Genomic DNA, 22,333 nt, shown 5'->3' with positions numbered 1-22,333 from the left:
CCAGAGGTTAAAATTTGCCGAATAAAGGCAAATTGAGGTCTGCAATGACAAATCACAGAAAAAGAAGCAATTAGTTGTGCACTGCAGAAACCTAGGAGAGTTTCTGAATGATGTCCTGCTTCAAAAGTAAATCTACACTCATCACATTGTGAAGCTTGGACTTGATGATGGTCTAAGGCTCTTCATATCAAGCTTCAGCCTTTACATGGAGGTCAATTTACTGGAAATTAGTGTAGAAATCTTCTCAAAAATGTTGATGTCCTTCAGAGACTTGTAATATTTTTGTGATAGTTTATTAACTGAGAAAATTTGATGCAGTGGTGTCTGCCTGCCTTGGAATGTCACTAGAACCAGACTCTATTGAAAAGTCTCGGCATTTCAGGCCTCTTATCTAGTTCTTGACAGAGTGAGTGTTTTACCACATCCAACACTTCATACAAAAACTTTCCTGCCTTGTAAAATATAGTGAGCAGGCTGCTGAAGCACTTCACTACAGCTTCAAGACTCATTGGAATACATAGAAACCAATTTATCATCCAGATTGTTGCTTCTTTACCTATTCTCAGGAAACTTTACTACTTAGAATTCAGAAAGTATTCTATACTAGAGAATATTGAATAGATCACTGTATAGAAAAGCCACTAAATTTAAAGCACTGCACCTTATGTCTCTAATTATTGAATGTACAAATAACAAAAATTTATGTTTATTATATATTTTTGAATTTTTGAATGATGTAGAAATACAAAATAAATTGAATGCTCTCATTTACTTTCAACTATGTAGCAGAAAACTTTCAAATTAAATTTTCTTTCTTAAACGTATACAAAGAATTTCAAATTTTACATTTTTGTAATCAGGAATAATACCAAAGGGTTTTTATAGAGGGCTTCAAAGTATTTTCTAGAAATTCTCAATATGTGTAGCTTTTTTTACAAATTAAATTAAAATTTTGGTTAAAAAGATTATTTCAAACAATCTGACACACTTTGCAAATAATCCCTTCTGTAAAATGCAAATCAATTGATGACAACCCGCTTGTTTCAATGATGGGAGATGCTTTAATAAAATTGTTTGACATTGCTTTGTACTCAACCATGACTTGTGAAGGTGCCCCTAAAATAAGAAACCAGATCGGATTACAGACTAAAAAAATAGAAAAAAAAAGAAAAAGAGGGGGATACACAAATAAATGCTCAAAGATGCAATATCATTATGTTTACCATTATTTTTAGTAAAACTTTAGTAATGCTTTAAACCTGGCAAGCAAGAAGCATGCATGTGTATAATGACTTCCTTTAACAACAACTGAAACGGAAATATTAGGTGAAGCTGTAGCCAAGGATCTTCAGAATCCTGAAATTGATGTGCCCATGCTGCAAATCGTGATCTTCGAAGAGGAGTTTTATCAACCAATAAAACATCTGCTCCAGATGGTATGATTCTAGCTGTAAAAGCATAAATATATAAGAAAAATAAATTTAAATAGGCTATTAGAAACTAATGCCAATGTTTTTAACCAAAATCTGCTTTGAGACATAATTTGACATAGTCATATGAAAAAATAGCAATGCGATTATTTTAACTGTCTCTAACCCTCTTTACAGTGATATGATATAATAAAAAAAGACTTGAACTTAAGAACTCTATTTTATAAATCAAGAGAGTATTGAGTAACTCAAAGTTCTGTATTGTACTTTTTACATTGCATTGAAATGCAATGTAAAAGTAATATAAACATACCAGCAAAATAAAAACAAACCATAAGGTGCAAAGTTCTCTAATTTATCTGCTCTTGTTCTTTCTTGATCAAGATGCTTTCTATTTAATTGACTTATTTCAACTGAGTATAATTCTTGCATTACAGGTGATTGATGTAAGGTATCAACCCAACTAATTTCTTTCTTAGAATGGAAGAGGACTGCATCACATATAGTTTTAAAACCACCTTTAAATAAATTAAATAATATTTGTTAAAATCAACTGATTATGAAATTAAACATCTTTTAAAAGCACTTTTTAACAAATTAATAACATTATTTAAAAGCACTTTTTAATATAATTGTTTAAAACCATCTTTAAATAAATAACAAGAAATATTTTTAACTACTTTTATAATGCTTAACAGAGGAAAAAAGGTTTATATAACAAACCTGCCATTACAAACTTTGGGAATAGTTCTGAGTTTTGTGTTAGCAAAGATTTCATGAGAATCACAAGATCTCCCTTCCACTCAAACTGTTTTAATCTCTTCTGAAGAACAGCAACTAATGAACTAACCAATGCATTAGAAAAATTTCCACTGCATAGATCAGTTAAGGTAACAATTATACCAAACACAATAGGATGTACTGCACTTGATAAAAGGTCTCCTGAGATTTCAGTTAATGATGTATTTTGTGCCAATCCATTTTTGATCCTCAACTTTGGGCAAATACATAGTGCATCAAGCAGATTGAGGCATACCTTTTCCATCAATCTATTTTTACAAATTATTTTGATTAATATTAAAGAAGATGTATGGAACTCTTTTTTTTCAGCAAATAAGAGATAAAGTACCACTAATACTCACAGTGTTTGTTCTGAAGCAAGTTTTGTAAAATCAAGAGTTGACAAGATCTTCAAAAGTTTTAAGCATTCAGTTACATCTTCATTATGATGTATTTTACCTGCCAACTTTACGCAACCTTCATTTATCAAAAAAATGGTGCTTTTATTAGATGCACTCTCTTTCTGACATAAATCAAGTCTCTGGTTTGTATGAGTAACAAACATTTTAATCCTTTCAGTGACAAGTAGAGCAATTCTTAAAGTTGATTCTTGATCAATATTATGAGAAAACAACTTGCTCTGCCATATCTTTTCAAGCAAACTAACTATTTTTGAATCCCCATCAATTTCTCTAAAAAAATCCATCTATATAGCATATAAGAGTATAGTGAAATCAATAAATCTTTACTCTAAATCCTACAAGCAGATTAGAAACATGATTCAAATATAAGCCATTAAAAATATGGACCCACTGAAAATTGAGTTTAAAAAGCAACAAAAAAACAATAAAATAGTACGCTACTTGTTTGATAAAATTACAGAAAAGAGTTGCTGTGCCACAACTGTCTCATCTGGTTGTAAGTGTATCTTTTCTGTTAACTTGCATAGTGATAATATTGCTAGCTCAAAATCAATTAGACATGTGGTCTTCAAACCAATTAGTTTGTAAATGAAAGAAGCTGGTATGACATCCATCTCTAAAGCTAATGCAATTAGCTGTTTGAATAAATTATAGGCAAACAGATCATGTGTTGATATTTTAGAAAATAATTGAACTAAAACATTTTCAAGTTTTATTGCCAACTCATTTGATGGTTTAATACCACTAGTCATCATATGCTCTGCAAAAAACAAAATCTGCTGAATAAACAAGGAACACTTCACTCTATCCATATCAAAATTCAGTAAACAATTTAGAAGATAATGCAAAGATGAAATTTGCATTTTTTTTAAACCCTTGGAAAACATTTCATGATCTGAATAAAGAACATTTTGTTTCTGAAGTTTCCAAGAATTAAAACTAGCTAAGTTTTCTGAAACCTTAGATTGCAGTTTCAGGCCATCAGATTCTAAAAGGGAGAAAATATCTTCAAGTATGACATGCGTTACCATACATTCTGCTAAACTTTCAGATTCTTTCTCTAGAGATGAACTACTTTCTTGTTTTTGTTTTAGATTCGTTAACGTTTTTCCTTCGGTCATTTCTAAAAACTTTTTAAAAAAAACTGTTTCTTGAGAGTTTTTTTTTTCAACCTTTTTTTTCTTGTGCTTTTCTTCCTTTGAAGTTGGTGGATTGCATGACTCATTTAATGAATGTTCCACTTTTCTATCTTCAGAACAGGATTTTTGATTGAGGAAACATTTAACAAGTGTGTTAATGGCAAGTAGATGCCATTGCTTGCTATTGGATTCTAAACAAGGCATGTAGAGCATCTGGAAGTGTTCAATTGATAAAATGTCTTCTATGTAAATAATACTGCGGCAGTTAATTAACACCAAGGAAGATACCTAAATGAACAAAAAAATTTTAATAACAATAAATATATTAATACCAAAACAAAATCAGCAACAGTGGTGGTCAGAGAATCAGCACATATAAGTCATAACTAATTTAAAAAGATTTTCAAAAAGTTAAGAACTTTAGTTTAAGTTTTAGATAGGTGAAAGCTCTGTTACGAACTTAGATACCATATGAAGATTTCTTTTCATTAGAAAGAAATAGATATAGTTCTTAAGTAACTATTTTTTTTTTTAATATGAATTCATGTTTTTCTTTTGTAACATATTTAACACACTTGTAAAAAATTACAGGTCTTTTTAAATTTAAAATTTTTTATTTTAATATTTGGTTGGCTAACAGCTTCCAAACAGCATAGCAAAAAATTAACTAAATCTTTGCACCAATATGTAGGAAGTGAATATCGGCCTTCTTTTACTGCTTCTCACAGTTCATTCATGTATTCAACTTTGTTAATTTTTACATTCTTCTTGATGCCATTCCAATTTTTTTCAATAGGATTAAGATCAAGGCTTTGAACTGAGCACTTCAAAAAGGTCAATAGAGTAAGCATGAAAACAATATTCTATTAGGGATGAAGTATGTATAGGGTTGTTATTTTGCATAAATGTGCATTTTCACAGGATGTTTTTATATAAGAATGGCTTCTTGTGATTTTTTAAAATTTCCTTATAGGTATTCTTATTCTTTCTAGTGATTACCAGTCTTTTCTAGTTATCATTTAGTATTGTTTAGTTATCATCTAGTAATGTTTTTCTTAGTGGAGTTTTGTTTTTAATATTGTTGTTCATTTTATGCCTTCCATATGCTGAATTGAATTGTAAACCAATATTCGCAATCTTCCAACATTTTCTGCAATTTTGCTGATTTTCCATTGTTTTTCATATCAATGATGGTTTTTCATGTTTCTGGAGTGCAAGAGTTATTACAACCCATTTACAAGAAATATTTTAAATCCAAAATGCAACTAAATTAAGTACTTAAAGTTTGTTTAAAGTTATTTTTGATGACTTCAATTAAAAAAGGAGTCACAACAAAAACTTTTTCTGATTAATTACATTTACAGACTGTGTGGTAATAATTCCAGCCAAGATTGCAATAGAAACAACATTTTGATTAAAAAATGGGAGAAAACTATCAGATTATAAGAATATTTTCACAATACCAAGCATAGCTATACTAGATTAAATACTCAACATCAACCAATATTGATGCTAAAAATCCAACAAAATCAATAGAATTGAAATTCTCATAACACAAGTGTGCTAACTCCCATACCACCGCTGTTCATATAAAACTACACATTTTCAATGTTCTCGAACAATGCAAAAGTTAATGTTTGAGAAAAAACTTTAACAGCTAAAAATAGTTGCTAATTGGTAAATAAATTCACTAAAAAGTACTTAAGTACAAATGCATAACATTATCACAAATCAACAGATATGGTTGATAATTAACTATAAAAACAATATACTTTGCATGCTAGAGTTAACTGATGCAGATTACCACTGACTATTTTTAATGAAATAAATTCCATTAGAGCTTTAAAGGTCGAAATAGCTAAATTTCTTTGTATGAAGAAAGTTTGTTCAACAACAAAGCTTGTTTCAAACCCTCGGTCAGATGCTTCAATACCAAAAAATTGTTTATAAACTTCTTCATTTTTTGATTGATCCTGAAGGCAAATAAACAAGGCAAATAAAAGTAGCAACCGCATACATACATACATACATACATACATACATACATACATACATACATACATACATACATACATACATAAAACATAAATATGTATATGCATGTATGTATAATAGATTCAGAAATTCATTATTTAGATATTTACAAAAACAATCAAACTTAGAGCTAATACCTCAGAAATATCCTTTGATTTGCTTGATGATGTAAGAAACACAGGTAGTTTTACAAACATCTGATTAAGCAGTTTTTCAGAGGATAGTGACTTGTTATCTGAAGGATTTGTAATGATAGGAACTGAGTCTGACAAAGATGGTTTTAAACTCTCCCAAGGACTTAAGTAATTGTAAAGTTTAAAATCTAAAAAAAAATTCAAGAGGAAGTTTAAAATACACTTTGACCAAAAGCTATAGCAATTTTACAGTTTTAACATTAATATTTTTCTTTCTTCTTTTTTAATTTTCGATAAGTTCATCACAAAATGTCTTGCTATCAACAAAATCCATTCTTCATAAAAAAATGAACTTTAACTGCAGAAAAATGTTTTGAATTTTTATCTGGAACAGATTGCTATTTAAAAATTTTAAAGCTGCTTTTATATTTAATCTCAACCTTATGTCAAGTACAGTGACATTTTGACTAAATCATCCTCAGGCTTGTTCCCATAATTTTTCAGGGCTTTTAAAGCATTCTGCTCCAGCTGTGGATATTGCTGACAGTAAATTTATTATACAGCATTTTTCTAGATACCTTCATCTAAATAATATTAAACCATCCAAATGTGCAGGATGATAATTTAACCACTTAAATTTGAAAGCTTGTGTGCTGTGAATTTAGTATATTTAAGGCAGTTGTTCTGACACTTTGTTTTTTTTATACTGTAGCTATATGAAATAAAGCAGTTAAAAAATCTTTCAAGTGTCAGGCAAACTAACAAAAAGATAATATTAAATTTAAGAGCTTTAATCCTAATTATCTCTCATTCTCATATTTTACAGCACTTGAATGCCATGTACATACCCATAAATCTTCATGACAAGTATATGAAATGAATGCCATGTATGCCATGTACATACCATGACAAGTATGTGAAACTATTAAAATCATACAAATGACAATTGGATAAATATATATAAATATAAGTTGAAATATTACAAAATAGAAGTAATTACAAGTTTTTTGATATAAGTGTGAGTTCAAATATATTTTTATTGTAAAAATGTCAGTCAATAAACAATTCCTCATTGACCAAAGAACAACACAATATTAATAAGAAATGGTGTTGACATATCACTTAGTAGGCCCTTGAAAAGCAGAAAAATCAACTTGCTGAAGCTAATCAAACTGCTGTATGTAGATATTCAGGAAAAAAAACTCTAAAAATGAGATTATTGTTTCAATATGGATACTAAGTTCAATTAACCATGTGCCAGTTGAACATCAGTGAGGCTGAAAATAGCCCTACCAAAATTAGTCACAGTTTGTGATTGTCATGGAGTATCTGATAGACAAGCTGCTGTATTTGCATCAATGTTCTTGCAAGATTTTAGACTAATTTCACAGGAAAACCTGGAGATAGTTGTTGGCAGAAGCAAAGTTAGAAGAGTAAGACAAAGAGAAAAACTTTGAGACAAACTAATAAGGAATCTCATAATGCTATTCATAGCTCATTTTTTAAATTGACATGAAGACTGCACAAACATTGATAAATAGAAATGCAGCAAGCAATATTAACTGGTGCTAGTAAAAGAGCACATATCATTTACAAAAGAGCTGGAATAAAAAGATCTTGGTCATTTACGCTATAATTAGCTATCAAGCAAACCCAAATGATCTTTTCTTACGCCAAATGCCATTTTCTTCTGTTTTTTTTTTCAAAAACAAATTAAAATCTGACCAGAATCTCATCAATTAATGCCTAGTTTTAACACTTCAACTGAATAACCAGTCTGACATATGTAACAATGAAGGTGAATGGGATTTTGGACTCAATTAAATGTAATGTGTTTTTACATTATAAATACTCTTTATTCTATAATTAAATGAGCACAACAACCTAGATTTCAAATATGATATACAAATATACAAATAAGCATATAAATTGTTTGAAACTTATCAGTTAAAGCTTACACAGGCCAAAAAAAAATGTTTGTAAAAACTTTTTAAACCACATCACCTAAACCCCATTATTTTTTTGGTGCTAAAACTGTATTTGGCATCAGTTTTTTTTTATTACCCACAACTCTTTGACAATATGACATCACCATTTCAAAATAAAAAAATTTACATTAAAGTTAACAAACTTTATAAATAAAGTTACAAATTTTACTTAAGATAATATTAAATTACTTATTTTTATATTTTTCTTATCCCTTTTCTCAGTAAAATTTCTTATAACTTTTTCTCCAATGTGATACACTTTGTTTTTCTCTGTGAAGTGACCAATAATAACCCATTATGTTGATATTCCACTGTCCTTGGTATCATTTCTCTGTAACTTTTGAGAGAGCTTTTCACCCGTGATTAGCATTACTTAGATTGTAAATTAAAATCACATAGGTCAAACATTGCAATGTGAGGTTATATTAACTAGAAGAAAACAAACAACTCTGTCATTTATCAGAACTACTGACCTAATAATAATTGATTTAATTGCCAACCTTACAATATTTGAATGATTAAAAATATATATTTTTAAAAATATTTGGGTGATTAAACTTTTTTGTTACTATTTTCAGAATAAAAAAACCAAACACAACACAGGAAATAGGTGAAACTATTGAAAAAGATTTTTCAGTGTTGTGTTACAGATGAAAATATTCAAAAAAGTGAACATGTATTAAAGATGAACAATAATACTGCAACTTGAAACCTAAAAATATGTTCCCCAATCACAACATTCTATAAAAATCCAAAACTTTAGAGGAGCCTCAAAGCTAGTTTTTCTTGAAATTTTTTTTAAAATTAAGTTTGAGAGATTATCTGGCAATTTTTTTTACAACCAAAATCCACTTGCAGAGGACCTAATCTAAGTCAAACTTACTACAGATATATAAGTTAACTCCATATTACTAGAGATATATAAATATAACTTTTGAACATTTTAGAAATTTAGATTATAACTAATATATCATGGTAATTTATTAGCTATAATATGATAATATATAATATATAATATATAATATATATATATATATATATATATATATATATATATATATATATATATATATATATATATATATATATATATATATATATATATATATATATATATATATATATATATGATAATATATAATATATAACACAATTGTAATATATCATATTATAGCTAATAAATTACCATGATATATTAGTTATAATCTAAATTTCTAAAATGTTCAAAAGTTATCTTTATACAACATGTAACTGTTTTTTGGCCATCTCCCATTCTCTACATATGTTAAGATTTACAATGAGTAGTTAAATACAGTTATTTTTATTAGATAGAAACAGATTTTATCTAAATTAAAATTTTTTTAAAACCGCTTTAAGAAGAAGAGAAGAAAAAAAAAAAAGAAAAAAAAAACTTTACCTGGAGATTCTAACAAAGTACACAGTACCAATAACAACCAATCAAGCATACTTTCATTAGATACATGGTTAGAAGATGTGTCTGGATGCAAAAGAGCATTTAAATCATTTTGCAATAAAACAAGAAACTTCTCAAGAACAGCTTCCTTATCTTTTGATGAATGAATAAGTTGAGCTAGAAGCTTAAACAACCTAAAAATTGATAAAAGAAAAAAGAAAAACAGTGGAATTTTTCAAAGTTAATTTATTACAAAAGTTTTGGGATCATTTGCAAACAAATCTTTATTTATAAACTTTAAATATCTTTTCACTTTTTGTTAAAATTGGGATCATTTGTAAACAAAAATTTATTCATAAACTTTAAACATCTTTTCATTTTATATTAAAATTATAATTTTAACATAAAATGAATAGATAGTTTCATCTTGCAACTGTATTTATTTTTCTTATCATTTCAATATCATATAATATATAATATATAATATATAATATATAATATATAACACAATTGTAATATATCATATTATAGCTAATAAATTACCATGATATATTAGTTATAGTATCATGATAACAAACTGCATATTATACCAAAAATAATTCAAATCTATATATAGGAATTTTTAGCATACTGGTATCATCTTTAGTATACTAATACCAGCATCTTTAGCATAGCATAGCATCTTTAGCATAGCATAGCATCTTTAGCATAGCGTAGCGTAGCGTAGCATAGCATAGCATAGCATAGCATAGCATAGCATAGCATAGCATAGCATAGCATAGCATAGCATAGCATAGCATAGCATAGCATAGCATAGCATAGCATAGCATAGCATAGCATCTTTATGATATACAGCAAAAACATCTTCATAAAAATCAAACGCAAAAAATAATGCTAACCTCCCTCTTGGAACAGGAACTAAGGAATTTATGCAAAAGAATTTTTTAAACACTTCAACTAATGCATCACTCCACCAACTTGCATTCCCACAGAGCATGCACAAAACTATTGTTGCTGTGTTTGTCAAGTGACATACTCCATAGACACAGAGCTTTTCAAACAACACAATAAATTCTTCTTGCAATAAAACACAACTAATTTCACTTTTATTTTTATTGAGAGTTAAATGATAAAACATAGTTTCCAATAGACGCAGTAAAATAACCTGAACACAGCTAAATGAAGCATCCTCTAGGCAAGGAATGTTAGTCAGTTCATTCTCAAAGTCTTGTTTTTGAAGTAAGCTCTCAAGAGATTGATTAACTATGTTATTACGAAGAAAGTTTAAACTCAACTGCAACTGAAAACTCAGAGCATGATCTTTTTTTAAAGAGCTTAGAAGAAGACTCATTCCTTTTGAAAACCTAACTGTACCTTCATGTGGACTTGAAATTGGTTTGAAGCGTTCTATGGTTGATGTGAAACGGCAAAATAAATCTTCATATTGCTGCGAATAACTACTTAAAGTAGCTGATGACAAGATATCTTTCTGTAGATATCCATAAAACTGTCCCAATGGTATAGCTACACTTGAAGATATACCTCCCATAACAAGAATCTATAGCAAAAGATATCTATAAATTTATATGTAGAGTTCAAAATAAATAAAAGCAACAACAAAATATTTACAGACTATAACTATGCCAAAACTAATTGTAAAAACAAACTTTTAAGTATTGCAAACTTATAGGTTCCACCAAGTTTGACATGATCAAAGCTTTTGAACTAATTTCATCACTATATGCTATTACATGCTCTAGCTCTGGAGAAGTACCCCAAATAGAAATCATTATACTACCAAGTGCTTTGCATGGTGGAATTATAAAATCTGTTAACAAAACTGGAGCTTGAAAATCCAAAATAACATAATGCCATGAACTTAAATGCATCTTTTCAACAATCATACATTTTGGTGGAGGAAGCTAAAAAAAACCACTTTTAAAGTCCTATAAACTAATACACTGATTAACAGTAATATGTTTTTTAACAATTTATTGCAATTTGATTACAACAAAATATTCTGCATTTTGAACAAAATCAAATGGATTTGATTTTGAAACTGAGAAAAAAAAAAATCAATTACATTTGACTTCATAAAATGCAAACAAATATTTTTAACCTGAAATTCCTAAAAATAAATTTGACGTTAAATGAAGTTAACAATAATTCTCTATATTCAACTTTAGCATATTCTAAAGAAACTACTTACATAGGAGTCATCAGCAGCATTTTCTATTGCTGAAATTATAGAGAAAGTCTTTTGATCGGCAATTGAAATTCCTGAATTAGTATTTGAGAGTTCAAAATATGTACTCTCATCTTTTTCATGCAATAATTCTGAGGGTTTTTCGAGATCAGCTTGCTTTTGGAGTTGTGATGTTCCCTTAAGAAAACACAGTAGTTCACTACTAATTACGAACTATAAATAATACAAGAAATTTTTGATTATTATTAAGATTCATTTTGAAAACAAAAAATTTTTTTTATTTATAAGGTTTAAAAGAAATTTGGGCTCATTTAGAAATATTTAATGATGGTACAAAATAATTTTATAGATTAGTGCGATTAGAGGATTTTAAAACAAGTGGAAAGACATTTAGTCTCTTGTGCACCATTTTAATCTATAGTTGAGCTTTCATATATCTCAATTAACTAATTCATACCCTAAGGTAAATATTATGTAATTCATTACAGTAAGGCAAGAAAAAAATTTGCATTAATTGAATTTTTTGATGATTTTAAAATATCTACTATAGTTAGAGATGCAACTAAAGCAACACATTTTAAACATCTTCACTATAACAAAATTTTAGTAAACTTTCAAGATTCTAAATTCATTCAAATTCTGAATGTAAAATTAAAATACGATTGTTATATTTTTTAAAGAAATATCCTATCCTATAAACAAAAAATTGCATCATCAAACAAAATGATTCCTTTGTATTCTGAAATAATGAAAACCTTTTCTTTTCTTAAATACTATAAAAAAAAAAAAAATGTTTCACGCTCAAGGCATTCATGCCAAAATTAAATTTCTAATTGTCTTTCTTTGACAAAGTATTACAACCTACTGAGATCACTTTTTTCAATTTCAGAACTGTTTAAGCCTTACTAAAACCACATCAGTCCTGGTTCTTACTAAAACTACATCAATCCTGGTTCTTACTAAAACTGCATCTAGTTATACTAAGTCTTAAACACTTGAGGCAACTTTACTAGTTTAAACAATTAATGATACCTGAATAGGTGACCATGCCTTGCTCAATTTGGAGATGTTAGATTTGGAGTTTATCTGCTGAACCTTAGAACCTTCACTAGCATCCAAGCAAACAAATTTCAGAGGTTGACTTTCTAATACACCTTAAATTAAACAATTAAAATGTTAAAAAAAAATTTCCTAAATTATTAAAACTTATTTAATCTTAACTTGAAGTTATCATGCTAAAAAAATAGTATACTAGCCTACCAGGAATATCAGTAGGGGCAATGCGAACAACTTCAAAATGGGCTGTATCACCAGTCTTAAACGATGAACCAATGTGTAGCTGTAGATAATGTGGCTCGGTTAGTAAAGGTTCGCTGACCATTTCAGATAGGCCATATCTAAAGAAAAAAAAAATAAAAGTATGAATTATGCTATTACATCTTAAATCTAAATTTTTAAAGTTTGCAATTAATTGGTTTGTTTTAATTGATCTTCAAATAAATTTTATCAATTTTTAGAAAGTTATATTAAGATTTTTTATTTCTTTACAGTATTTTATATTATTATATTTAAAAAACAATAATCACATTCAATAGCCTTAAGCTTAATTAACTTTTATTTAACTAATTTAAAGAATTAATTAAAAAAACCAATGAAGCAAAATTGTCCTGGTTCATTTTCTTTTTCTAAAGAGATTTCTCTGGAATTTATTTATATTCATTCAGATTTTAATCCATAAAGATTAAATTTAAGCTTTATGTATATTTATTTTGGGTAAACTTATAAAAGCACATTAAATTTAACATACTTTTGGGAATAAATTTATCGACTTCTGCCAAAAGCAATAGTAGAGACCTTTTAGCAATTTCTAACGAAAGTGAAAGTGAAAATGAAAGCTGAAAGTAGTGTAAAGAAAACTCTCAATAAGTTTGACAGTGATAAACAATTTTTACCTGTTTTTTAAATTTTTATTGAGCTCAAGATTTTAAAACCTTTTTTAAAGAAAAAAAAGTCACCAATTAAAAATACATCTCTCTGTATACATTGGTTTTTAAACATTAAACTACTCTTTTCAGTTAAAAATTGGTGTTTGACTTGTAGGTTTGTCTTACAGAAAACAAGGCATAGTGTATATAAACAGTTATGTGTACCATGCCTCCTTTTGTGTAAGACAAAAAAACAAAACATAAGAAAGTAAAATCTTCATACACTGCATCCAGATATTTATGAGTTTCTGTAATTTTGTCACCATATGATTTACCAGTTTGCATCAGCATGGTTTTAAAATGAAGAAGCATTTCACTGCTGTTTACTTCTGAAAATTCAACAACTTTACAAAGAAGTAAAAAAGTCCAGTGAATAGCTGCAGCAGAAAAAGCATTGTGAATATTAGGTAACAACTTCCTCAACTCAGAAGATAGGTCTATGACAAACATACAATTGGAAGAGCATCTAAATTTAAAAAATTATTACTGCAATTTAAATGTAAGAAACTATATAGGGTCCAAGTTTCCTGGAGAAAAGGGGTACTTCTTAATTTGCAGGCGAGGAATAAAGGAAGGAAGGAAAGAGATTATGTTATATTATTCTCCTCTCCTTAAGTGATTTTTGGTTTGCTATTTACTGGGGGAGGGGGGGGGGGGTTATTAAATATAGATTAACAAAAATAGTAAAACCAGCATAGACAAATAAAATTAATAAAATTTGTGTAGAACTTAATTAGAAGAATATAAATCTACATACATCTCAATAAAAAGAAAAAGGAAAAAAAAAGTTCTTTTTTAACCTGATTAAGCCAAGCAGTATATTAAAACAGCTATGACAGACAGATCTATCACCATACATCATGCTTGCTTTCAGAAACTGCCAAAGTTTCTTGTGTACAATTGAAATAAGAGGCAAACTGAAAGTATACATGCATAAATATTTTCATTACTCTTTTGACATCTAGCAAGTTCATAATTATAAACAAAAACTGAGGACAAGAACAAACACTGAGGACTTGTTTAAGTTAATCTGTCTCTACTTAGCTTTCATTTGCCTATTATACATAAAGTAAAGCTTTCATTTGTCTATTATACATAAACTAAAGCTTTCATTTGCCTATTATACATAAAGTATGAGGAAATGTTATGGTCTTTATTGCTATAAATACTTTCCCCAACTTAGTTTTTTTTAAGAAAAAAAAAACTTTTTTTCAAATTTAAAAGGATAGATTTTCTATGATTTTTTTTTTATTAGTGACAACTTTAAATGGAAAATTCTGAAAAATGTTTACCCAGGACAAGAAGTTGTTTAGAAACATATATAGCTTCTTTATGAAGTAAATACACTTTTGAAACAATACATACATGCATATATGTGAGCACATTTTCCCTTTGTTGTTTAGTATATATACATATTATGAAATGCACAAAAAACTGAATTTAAAAAAAAAATTTAAAGATGAAAAAAAAATAAATAAAATCTTCAATAAAGCAATCTACCTGCTCTTAGTAATACAATTTAAATGAATGCTGACAATCCATGATAAAATTTTAAGAATCATTTTAGCATCTTTACCGGGTAGCATAGAACAGTTACTGCTTACTAACTCCAAATATTGGTCTAACAAATTACTTTGAAAGTTGCTTTCACTGATTAGAATTTGGCGACATCCAGTATAGTAGAATGGATTGTATGAGATAGATTGAAATTTGTGTACACCAACAAACACTTCTTTTAAGGCATCAGAAACTGAAAAATCTGGTAACAAGCTTTTACCACTCACTAACTTGATAATAAGTCTAATACTTTGATGTTGTAGCAGTTTAGGAACAGTCACTGTAAATTTCCCTGATATTCTAGAGTAATTTGCAACATCTGAAAATAATATCGGATCACAAAGCTGAATTTCATGATTATCTTTTTTTATGGCCTGACACCCGTTACCATCATGAGTTGAATTAACAAAAAATGAGCATGAAAAGTCTTCTGAACTTTTTAAGGGTGACTTTAAGTTAACAATTATATCAAAATAACCAATGGCAGTGTGAAGAGAAACACAGACTTCAAATGTAAAATCAGTCTTGCTCAGCTCACCACTAAAACAAATATATTTGTTATAAAAAAAATATTTACAAACTAGTTCCAAAACATCAAGTATACATAAATTTGGCATGCTTTCATTTACAAGATTTTTTGCAAAGTATAAAAAAAAGTAGTTTAGTTTTCATGAAAAAAGAGCTACTCATACCGTTCTGTTTCTTTTAGCAGTTGATTGTCCATCTCAACAGGAGAGAGACGCAACATATGTAGTGCTACTGGAGGAGTTTTCAGTGATTTTTTAACAGCATTCACACACCAGTTCATTGGATAAACAATGTTACAGCCTTGAGTAACAGGCTCAAACCTAATTAAGTCACATAAAAGTTTTAACTCATTAGTGCTGAAACGCGAGGGCCATTGGTTAGAATCTAAAAAAAGTAACAAGAACATATGAAAAAGTATTAATTTAAAATTGGCTGTCAGTCAATCTAGAAAATGATTAAATAAAAGGTTCAAAATAGGTCATTTTCAGAAAGCTTCACGAGAAAACATTTCTTTTTTTTTTTAACAAGTACAGAGTTAAGACTTATACTTTATTTACCAAAAATGTAAAAAAAAAAAAAATGCCATTGAATCTACCTTGAATCCATGTATTACTTTGATTGAGAAACGGTATTTGAAAAAATGTTTAAAAATGATAAATTTGCAGTTCTCAATAATATTAATGGAGATCTTCATCTTCTTGGTATTCCTCTGTTACCATCTTGATTGGTTCAGAACAATATAAAGAAGACATAAACCTGCTAGACAAGTATGAAGTCAATGGCTGGAGGGCTCTGTTTTGATACAGCTTCCAGTAACACATGAAAAAATCTCTCATCAGGATTTTTTACAGTTGGAAATTAACTCATATTATTAGCCTACTTACATAATATATTAGACCATCTATTGGAATTAAGAATGGTTTTCTGGGAGAAAGTAAAAAATGAAAACTCCATTTTAACTGTTCCACAAACACATTTTTACAGAGAAGTATGGTAAAAAAAAAAAAAGTAGATCATTTATTCAAATCTAGGTGGTAATTGGAACATAGGTAGTACTTAGACTCTACTGCAGTTCCTCTAGTGTTGTTGGAAAATCAAGTTTAAAATAAAAAAATAGCTGCTACAATTTTACTATCATTAGATCATTTCAAAATTTGATGATAAAGAAATGTAAACACTACCAGTTATGCACTCAGCTCGGCTTAAATGAAGGATAAATATTTTAATATGATATTTGATTAAATATGGTTGAATCAACAGAAATTTAAAGATTAGCTTTCTCTCTTCTACTTATGTTTGGCAGACTCAGTCATCTTAAAAATAATTCTGGGAATTTGTAAATAACCTAAAAGTTGTATGTTGACTAATCAGAATAAGTTGTCAGCATGATAGAGCAGTTTACAATTATAAGGATAAAGAGGAGAAGCAGAGTTATTGACAGCAGACAAAATTTATTCAAATTAACAAGAGAAGATGAAACAACTTAAAAAGAATGAATCAAGAAAATGAATAATGACCTACAAAAAACATTCTGATCCTAAATGCTCAACATTGAACTTTTATGTCATTTATATGAATGTATATTGAGATAAGTAAAACTATTCAAATAAAAAGAATATTGCAATAAAAATTTGTTAATTTGTCAAAACATGAACTAAATTCACTAAATTTGGATGTTTTTGAGTTAAAAACTTTAATTACTTGATTTCAAAAACAAATATATACATAAACAATTATTACATACTTATATAATATAAACAATATAATATAAATAATTATTCCATACTTGTTAAAAAAAAAAAATTTAGTAATTACTTTCATCCTTTAAAAATGTCTTAGTTTTGGCTTTTTTTTACTATTATGGCAAACTTTTTTTATTTGTGATTTTTTTTTAAATTACATATGTGTGTATTTATATCATTTAAAAAAAAAATCAAATCTGTGTGTATATATATATGTGATATATATATATATATAAATGTGATATATATATATATATACATGTGATATATATATATATATATATATGTGATATATATATATATGTGATATATATATATATATGTGATATATATATATATATGTGATATATATATATAGGTGTGATATATATATATATATGTGATATGTGTGTGTGTGTGTGTGTGTGTGTGTGTGTGTGTGTGTGTGTGTGTGTGTGTGTGTGTGTGTTTCATATCAGCATACCACCAATCTTTAGCCAAAATACATAATTGGGTATACTTTAATGTATACCCAATTATGTATTTTGGCTAAAGATTGGTGGTATGCTGATATGAAACCTTAATTACCAATAAAGTTGTCATCCATTGTTTTATGTTTAATATAGTTGCTCTAACCAATAAGCTATTGAGCATTCTTAAGTGAAGTTATCAAATCATATACATTTATCACATTTATATGTATATATATATATATATATATATATATATATATATATATATATATATATATATATATATATATATATATATATATATATGTATATACACACAGAGTTTAGTTAAACATTTCTGTCATCAACTTTTTCATTTATGAGTGTACACAAAAAAAAGAGAAACTTACTTAAAACATTATTAGTATGAACTTCTTCATGCTGCCTCAATGCTGTTGTCCACTGGTGCATAGAAAACCTTCCTTTTTCATCACACACTGCTATCCCAGATAAAGAAGAACAATATGCTAACCTATGAATTGAGCAATTATTTGGCAGATTACTCTGTAAAGGTAACTTTTCTAATCCAGGAACTGACAAGAATATCACAGAATTGTCAGACAATGCAACAATAAGCACTGATATAAGTTTAGTTAACATTAGATTTGTAAGGATATTTGTTGGAAGTTCTGAACACGCGACACTAATTATGTCATTAATCTCTATTTCTTTAAATGAATGAAATGCAACCTTTTGTAATTTAGTTGCTAATGAGTCAAACACAACAGAAATTATAAATATACTACTCTGAGGCTTAGAATTTTTATGCAATTTATCTTTTACTATAACTATCAGTTGGTCATCTACTACAAGCAATTTTGAGATGACACTAAATTTATTAAGATTACTATCACATAAATCAAACTTGTGAAAAGCACAGTCTTTGTATACAGTTTTACTATCTTCTAGTTTAATCACTTCTTCTTGATCAAATCCCGTTTTAATTTCATTAACATCTCCTGCAATATTTTGAGTTCCTCCATTTGAAGATCCTAATTGCTTAGAGGCTATTAAATACTCATCAATTATTGACAACTGCGTTGAGTCACCAATATCATAGATTCCATAAGCATCATCTAAACCAAACCAAGTTGGTGTTGAAGAATCTACCTCAAAGATGGCATTGTTAGGTATAGGCATAAATGATTGGGTATACGGCTTCAGGAAACTATCAGAAGTCTCCTGATGTTTTTTTTCATTTGAAGAGATTTTATTTGCAATCTTGTATGTAAGAAGGGAAAGTTTGTGCTTCTCTGACTGTTTAAATTTCCTGTTTTTTAATGAATCAATTTTCACACCAGCTATAATAAACTTTTCAGCTGTTTTTGAATCTTTCATAATGGCAACACTTGTAATTTTACATGACTTTTGAGTGTAAAATTTGGTTCTGGACTGAGTACAACTTTGTAATGAATTTTTAGATGATTTAGAAGAAGAGTTAGTTGACTCTAACATCTTAGGAGAGCCTTTAGTAGTATTTTCATTTTGTAAAGTTTCTGAAACTTCAATCTTTTGATCATCACCTTTTTGTTCAATAAGTGATGATTCTTGAACTATATCTTCAGTAATAGAATTTGGAGGCAAATTATTAATAACACAGTAAGATTCTCCACCTACAACAATATCTGTCATTTTATCTAAAATATCATTTTGAAAAACAGGAATAGCAGCAGATGCCAGTGACTTTAGAGGAATAGGATCCTTAGAAGAAAAAGATGTTTCAGTTCTTTGTTTATCTGTTAAAGAAATTCCTAACTGATTATTTTTAACAATATTGTCATTTTGAAGGTCCTCACACAACTTACTTTGGATTTCAATTTCAAAAGAAGAGCTTTCATTTTTTGTAATTTTAGATAAATTTGCAGTTTTACTTGACTTTTTATGACTGTCTTTTGTTGTAGAAACTGATATTTGGTACTCAGAGTGAATCTAAAATAAATTTAAGTTTTACAAGACAATATTTTCAGCACTTTTTTTATTATTTAACAAAAAATTTCAATATGAAATTTAACAAAATATTTTTAAATAAGGAAGCAAATGAAGTACATGCAAAACTACAAACTTTAAGAGATGGAAATGTTTCCCAAACCACAATGTAGCCTTCTTTTGTACCAACAGCAATTAGATTGTCAAAACTATACCCACTTAAACATACAATCTATGAAAATATTGATCATCTTAGAATCAAATAACCATGCACACAAGATAACTATAAAATCCTCATAACTAATCCTGATAAATCATTTTTAGAAACTGTTCTTGGTATCCAAAAAAATGTCCATCAACATTTCTAAATTACTTTAATGCTATTTTGAAAGAAGCAAGTTAAATATTAACTGGCAACTTTAAAAATTGAAATTATCTTCAAAGGCAAATATATTAGAACACCAATTTATTGAAAAAGTAAAAAGCAATGTTTAGAGGATTAAAATACTTTAATACTTTAAAAGCAGAAAGTTTTTAAAAAAAATTACAAAATTCCCCAAAAATATCTGCTGAATTGTTTTTGCCATTAAAACTAAAAATTAAAACCACTTCTTTCAAATGTTTTAAAATATTGGAATGTAAAGTAAGATAAACTGAATATTGAAGACTTTATTAAAAAATAAAATATTAAAAACATTTGAAATTTTTTAAATTGTAGTTTTAGAATTGATGCTAATTTTATAAAATTTTTAAGTAATTATTTACAGCTTTTTGAAAGTAAGATTTATGTGTGTAAAAGTAAGATAAATGCATGTAAAATAGGGGTGGTAACCAATTAACGATTAATCGATTAAAAAAACTTCATCATTTATCAATTAATTTCCAAAGGATTAATCGAATAATTTTAAAAATCGTTTCAACCGTTTTAATTTTTAGAGGCACTTTATATATCAAAAAAAATTTGGTGTTTTTTGACAACAAACTTTTACCTTGTACCGCTGTGAAATGTAAACAAATAATATACAGTAAAATCTCTCTAATTTGAATCCCCATAATTTCAAAACCTCCGTAATTCGATTAAATGTAAAGTCACCGTGAAATGTGATTAAGAAGAGTCAACATTCTATAATTCGAAAATCTCTCTAATTCAAACTTTTATTTTTCCCCGTAAAATTTGAATTACAGAGATTGTACAGTATATTCAGTGTGGTAGTATTGAATCTGACCATTGATATCTTTGGATGTATCACTGATGGTGCTTCAATTATGAAGAAATGGGATGAGAAATGGGGGTTATTCACCAACTTTGCCATTCCCATGGGATTTATCTTTCAGTATATGATATTCTTTATAAGAAAAAAGTTCAGCAATAGAAACAACTCAAGAAGAACTAATCAATGATGAGGATGATGAAAATGAAGAAGCTAAATCTGATCCTGATGATGTTAAGGACAATGAAGAATGCTGGAATGAAGAAAATAATAGTTTTGTTGATGAGGGAACCCAGTTTAATAAGGACTATGGTATTCTTATATCAAAGGTTCGTAAAAAAGTCAAGATGTTTAGAAAACCACCACTTAAAAATGATATTCTTAAGCTTGTTCTGATATTAAAACAGGATGGAATTCTCAAATCAGTATGTTAAAATGATTCTTGGAATTAAAAAGTGCTATTGGAAAAGCTCTTGTGGATATATCCTGAACTGATTTGATTTTAAAAGAAGAAGAAATAAAACAGATCTCTGATATTGTTCAGGGCCTTCATATTGTAGAGCTATGTGTTATAGCATTGGGAAATAGAGACTGTAATTTGATAAAATCTGAAAAAATTATTTTGTTTTTAATCTTAAAGAGCAAAATACTAATAAAGGTCAAAATTTATTTACTGTTGTCTCTGAGGGAATTAATAAAAGAAGAAATTATAATATTGTTGGTTTACTTTGCCATTTAGATAATCCGGGAGACTATAAGTCAGATTCAGAATCACCAGTTAATCTTTTAAAGTACCCTAACAAAAATGAAATTGCTAAAACAGCAAGAAAAATGCATGTATGCTTGTTTCTATGTGAGGATAACCAAAGGAATAGTGAATTAGAAGTAGCATCTGAGTTTAAATCCACTTCTAATATGGAACCAATGAGAAAAAAACTAAAGCTGAAGAACAAGCAGAAATTCTATCACCTAAAACTTCATCAATAGAAAGAGCTAAAGGACTAACTTGTAATTCATCCCCTCAAGAAATTTTGATTTGCATTAAACGTGAAATGTCAGTATTTAAAAGCACTGGAAAAAGACCATGCGCTTTATAAAAGACTTACAACTCAATGCCAAGCCTTTCCCCATCTTCTATAGAAGCAGAAAGAAGTTTTAGTGCTGCTTGTTTGTTTATTACTAAGTAACGAACTAGTTTAAATGGTAATACTAATAATAGCTTATGTTTTTTAAGATCATATCTGACGAAAAAAAATAAATAAAACCTTAATGAGTAGCAATATACTTTTTGAAACTCATAAAAATTTTTAACAACTAATTGAAAATTAATCAATTAATCGATTAAT

General features: G+C 28.1%; 1 protein-coding gene across 3 annotated transcripts in view; it reads right to left on the bottom strand.

Annotated features, from left to right (window-relative positions):
- Positions 1-22,333, bottom strand: part of LOC145183513 (dual E2 ubiquitin-conjugating enzyme/E3 ubiquitin-protein ligase BIRC6-like) — a 44,206-nt gene that overhangs the window by 10,534 nt on the left and 11,339 nt on the right. For all 3 annotated transcript variants that reach the window (XR_016452257.1, XM_090086519.1, XM_090086520.1), the window contains exons 9-28: positions 19,913-20,008; positions 18,201-19,779; positions 15,782-16,001; positions 15,033-15,629; positions 14,333-14,449; positions 13,756-13,998; positions 12,808-12,944; positions 12,580-12,701; positions 11,551-11,724; positions 11,009-11,263; positions 10,241-10,899; positions 9,345-9,535; positions 5,943-6,127; positions 5,544-5,744; positions 3,074-4,059; positions 2,573-2,902; positions 2,154-2,479; positions 1,763-1,948; positions 1,260-1,448; positions 989-1,116 (exon numbers count right to left, since the gene is read on the bottom strand). Coding sequence is in view for 2 of the 3 variants with exons in the window: in XM_090086519.1 (XP_089942645.1) it covers positions 989-1,116; positions 1,260-1,448; positions 1,763-1,948; positions 2,154-2,479; positions 2,573-2,902; positions 3,074-4,059; positions 5,544-5,744; positions 5,943-6,127; positions 9,345-9,535; positions 10,241-10,899; positions 11,009-11,263; positions 11,551-11,724; positions 12,580-12,701; positions 12,808-12,944; positions 13,756-13,998; positions 14,333-14,449; positions 15,033-15,629; positions 15,782-16,001; positions 18,201-19,779; positions 19,913-20,008 (6,921 nt within the window). In the remaining variant the exon portion in view is untranslated. The remainder of the gene's footprint in view (positions 1-988; positions 1,117-1,259; positions 1,449-1,762; positions 1,949-2,153; positions 2,480-2,572; positions 2,903-3,073; positions 4,060-5,543; positions 5,745-5,942; positions 6,128-9,344; positions 9,536-10,240; positions 10,900-11,008; positions 11,264-11,550; positions 11,725-12,579; positions 12,702-12,807; positions 12,945-13,755; positions 13,999-14,332; positions 14,450-15,032; positions 15,630-15,781; positions 16,002-18,200; positions 19,780-19,912; positions 20,009-22,333) is intronic.

The sequence above is a fragment of the Hydra viridissima genome, unplaced genomic scaffold (genome assembly GCF_058129835.1).
Source record: "Hydra viridissima isolate aposymbiotic clone 2 unplaced genomic scaffold, HvirCarnegie_v1 scaffold_4, whole genome shotgun sequence".
NCBI classification, from domain to species: domain Eukaryota; kingdom Metazoa; phylum Cnidaria; class Hydrozoa; order Anthoathecata; family Hydridae; genus Hydra; species Hydra viridissima.
Note: the sequence above shows the minus strand (reverse complement) of the source record. Positions and strands in the feature narration are given on the sequence as shown.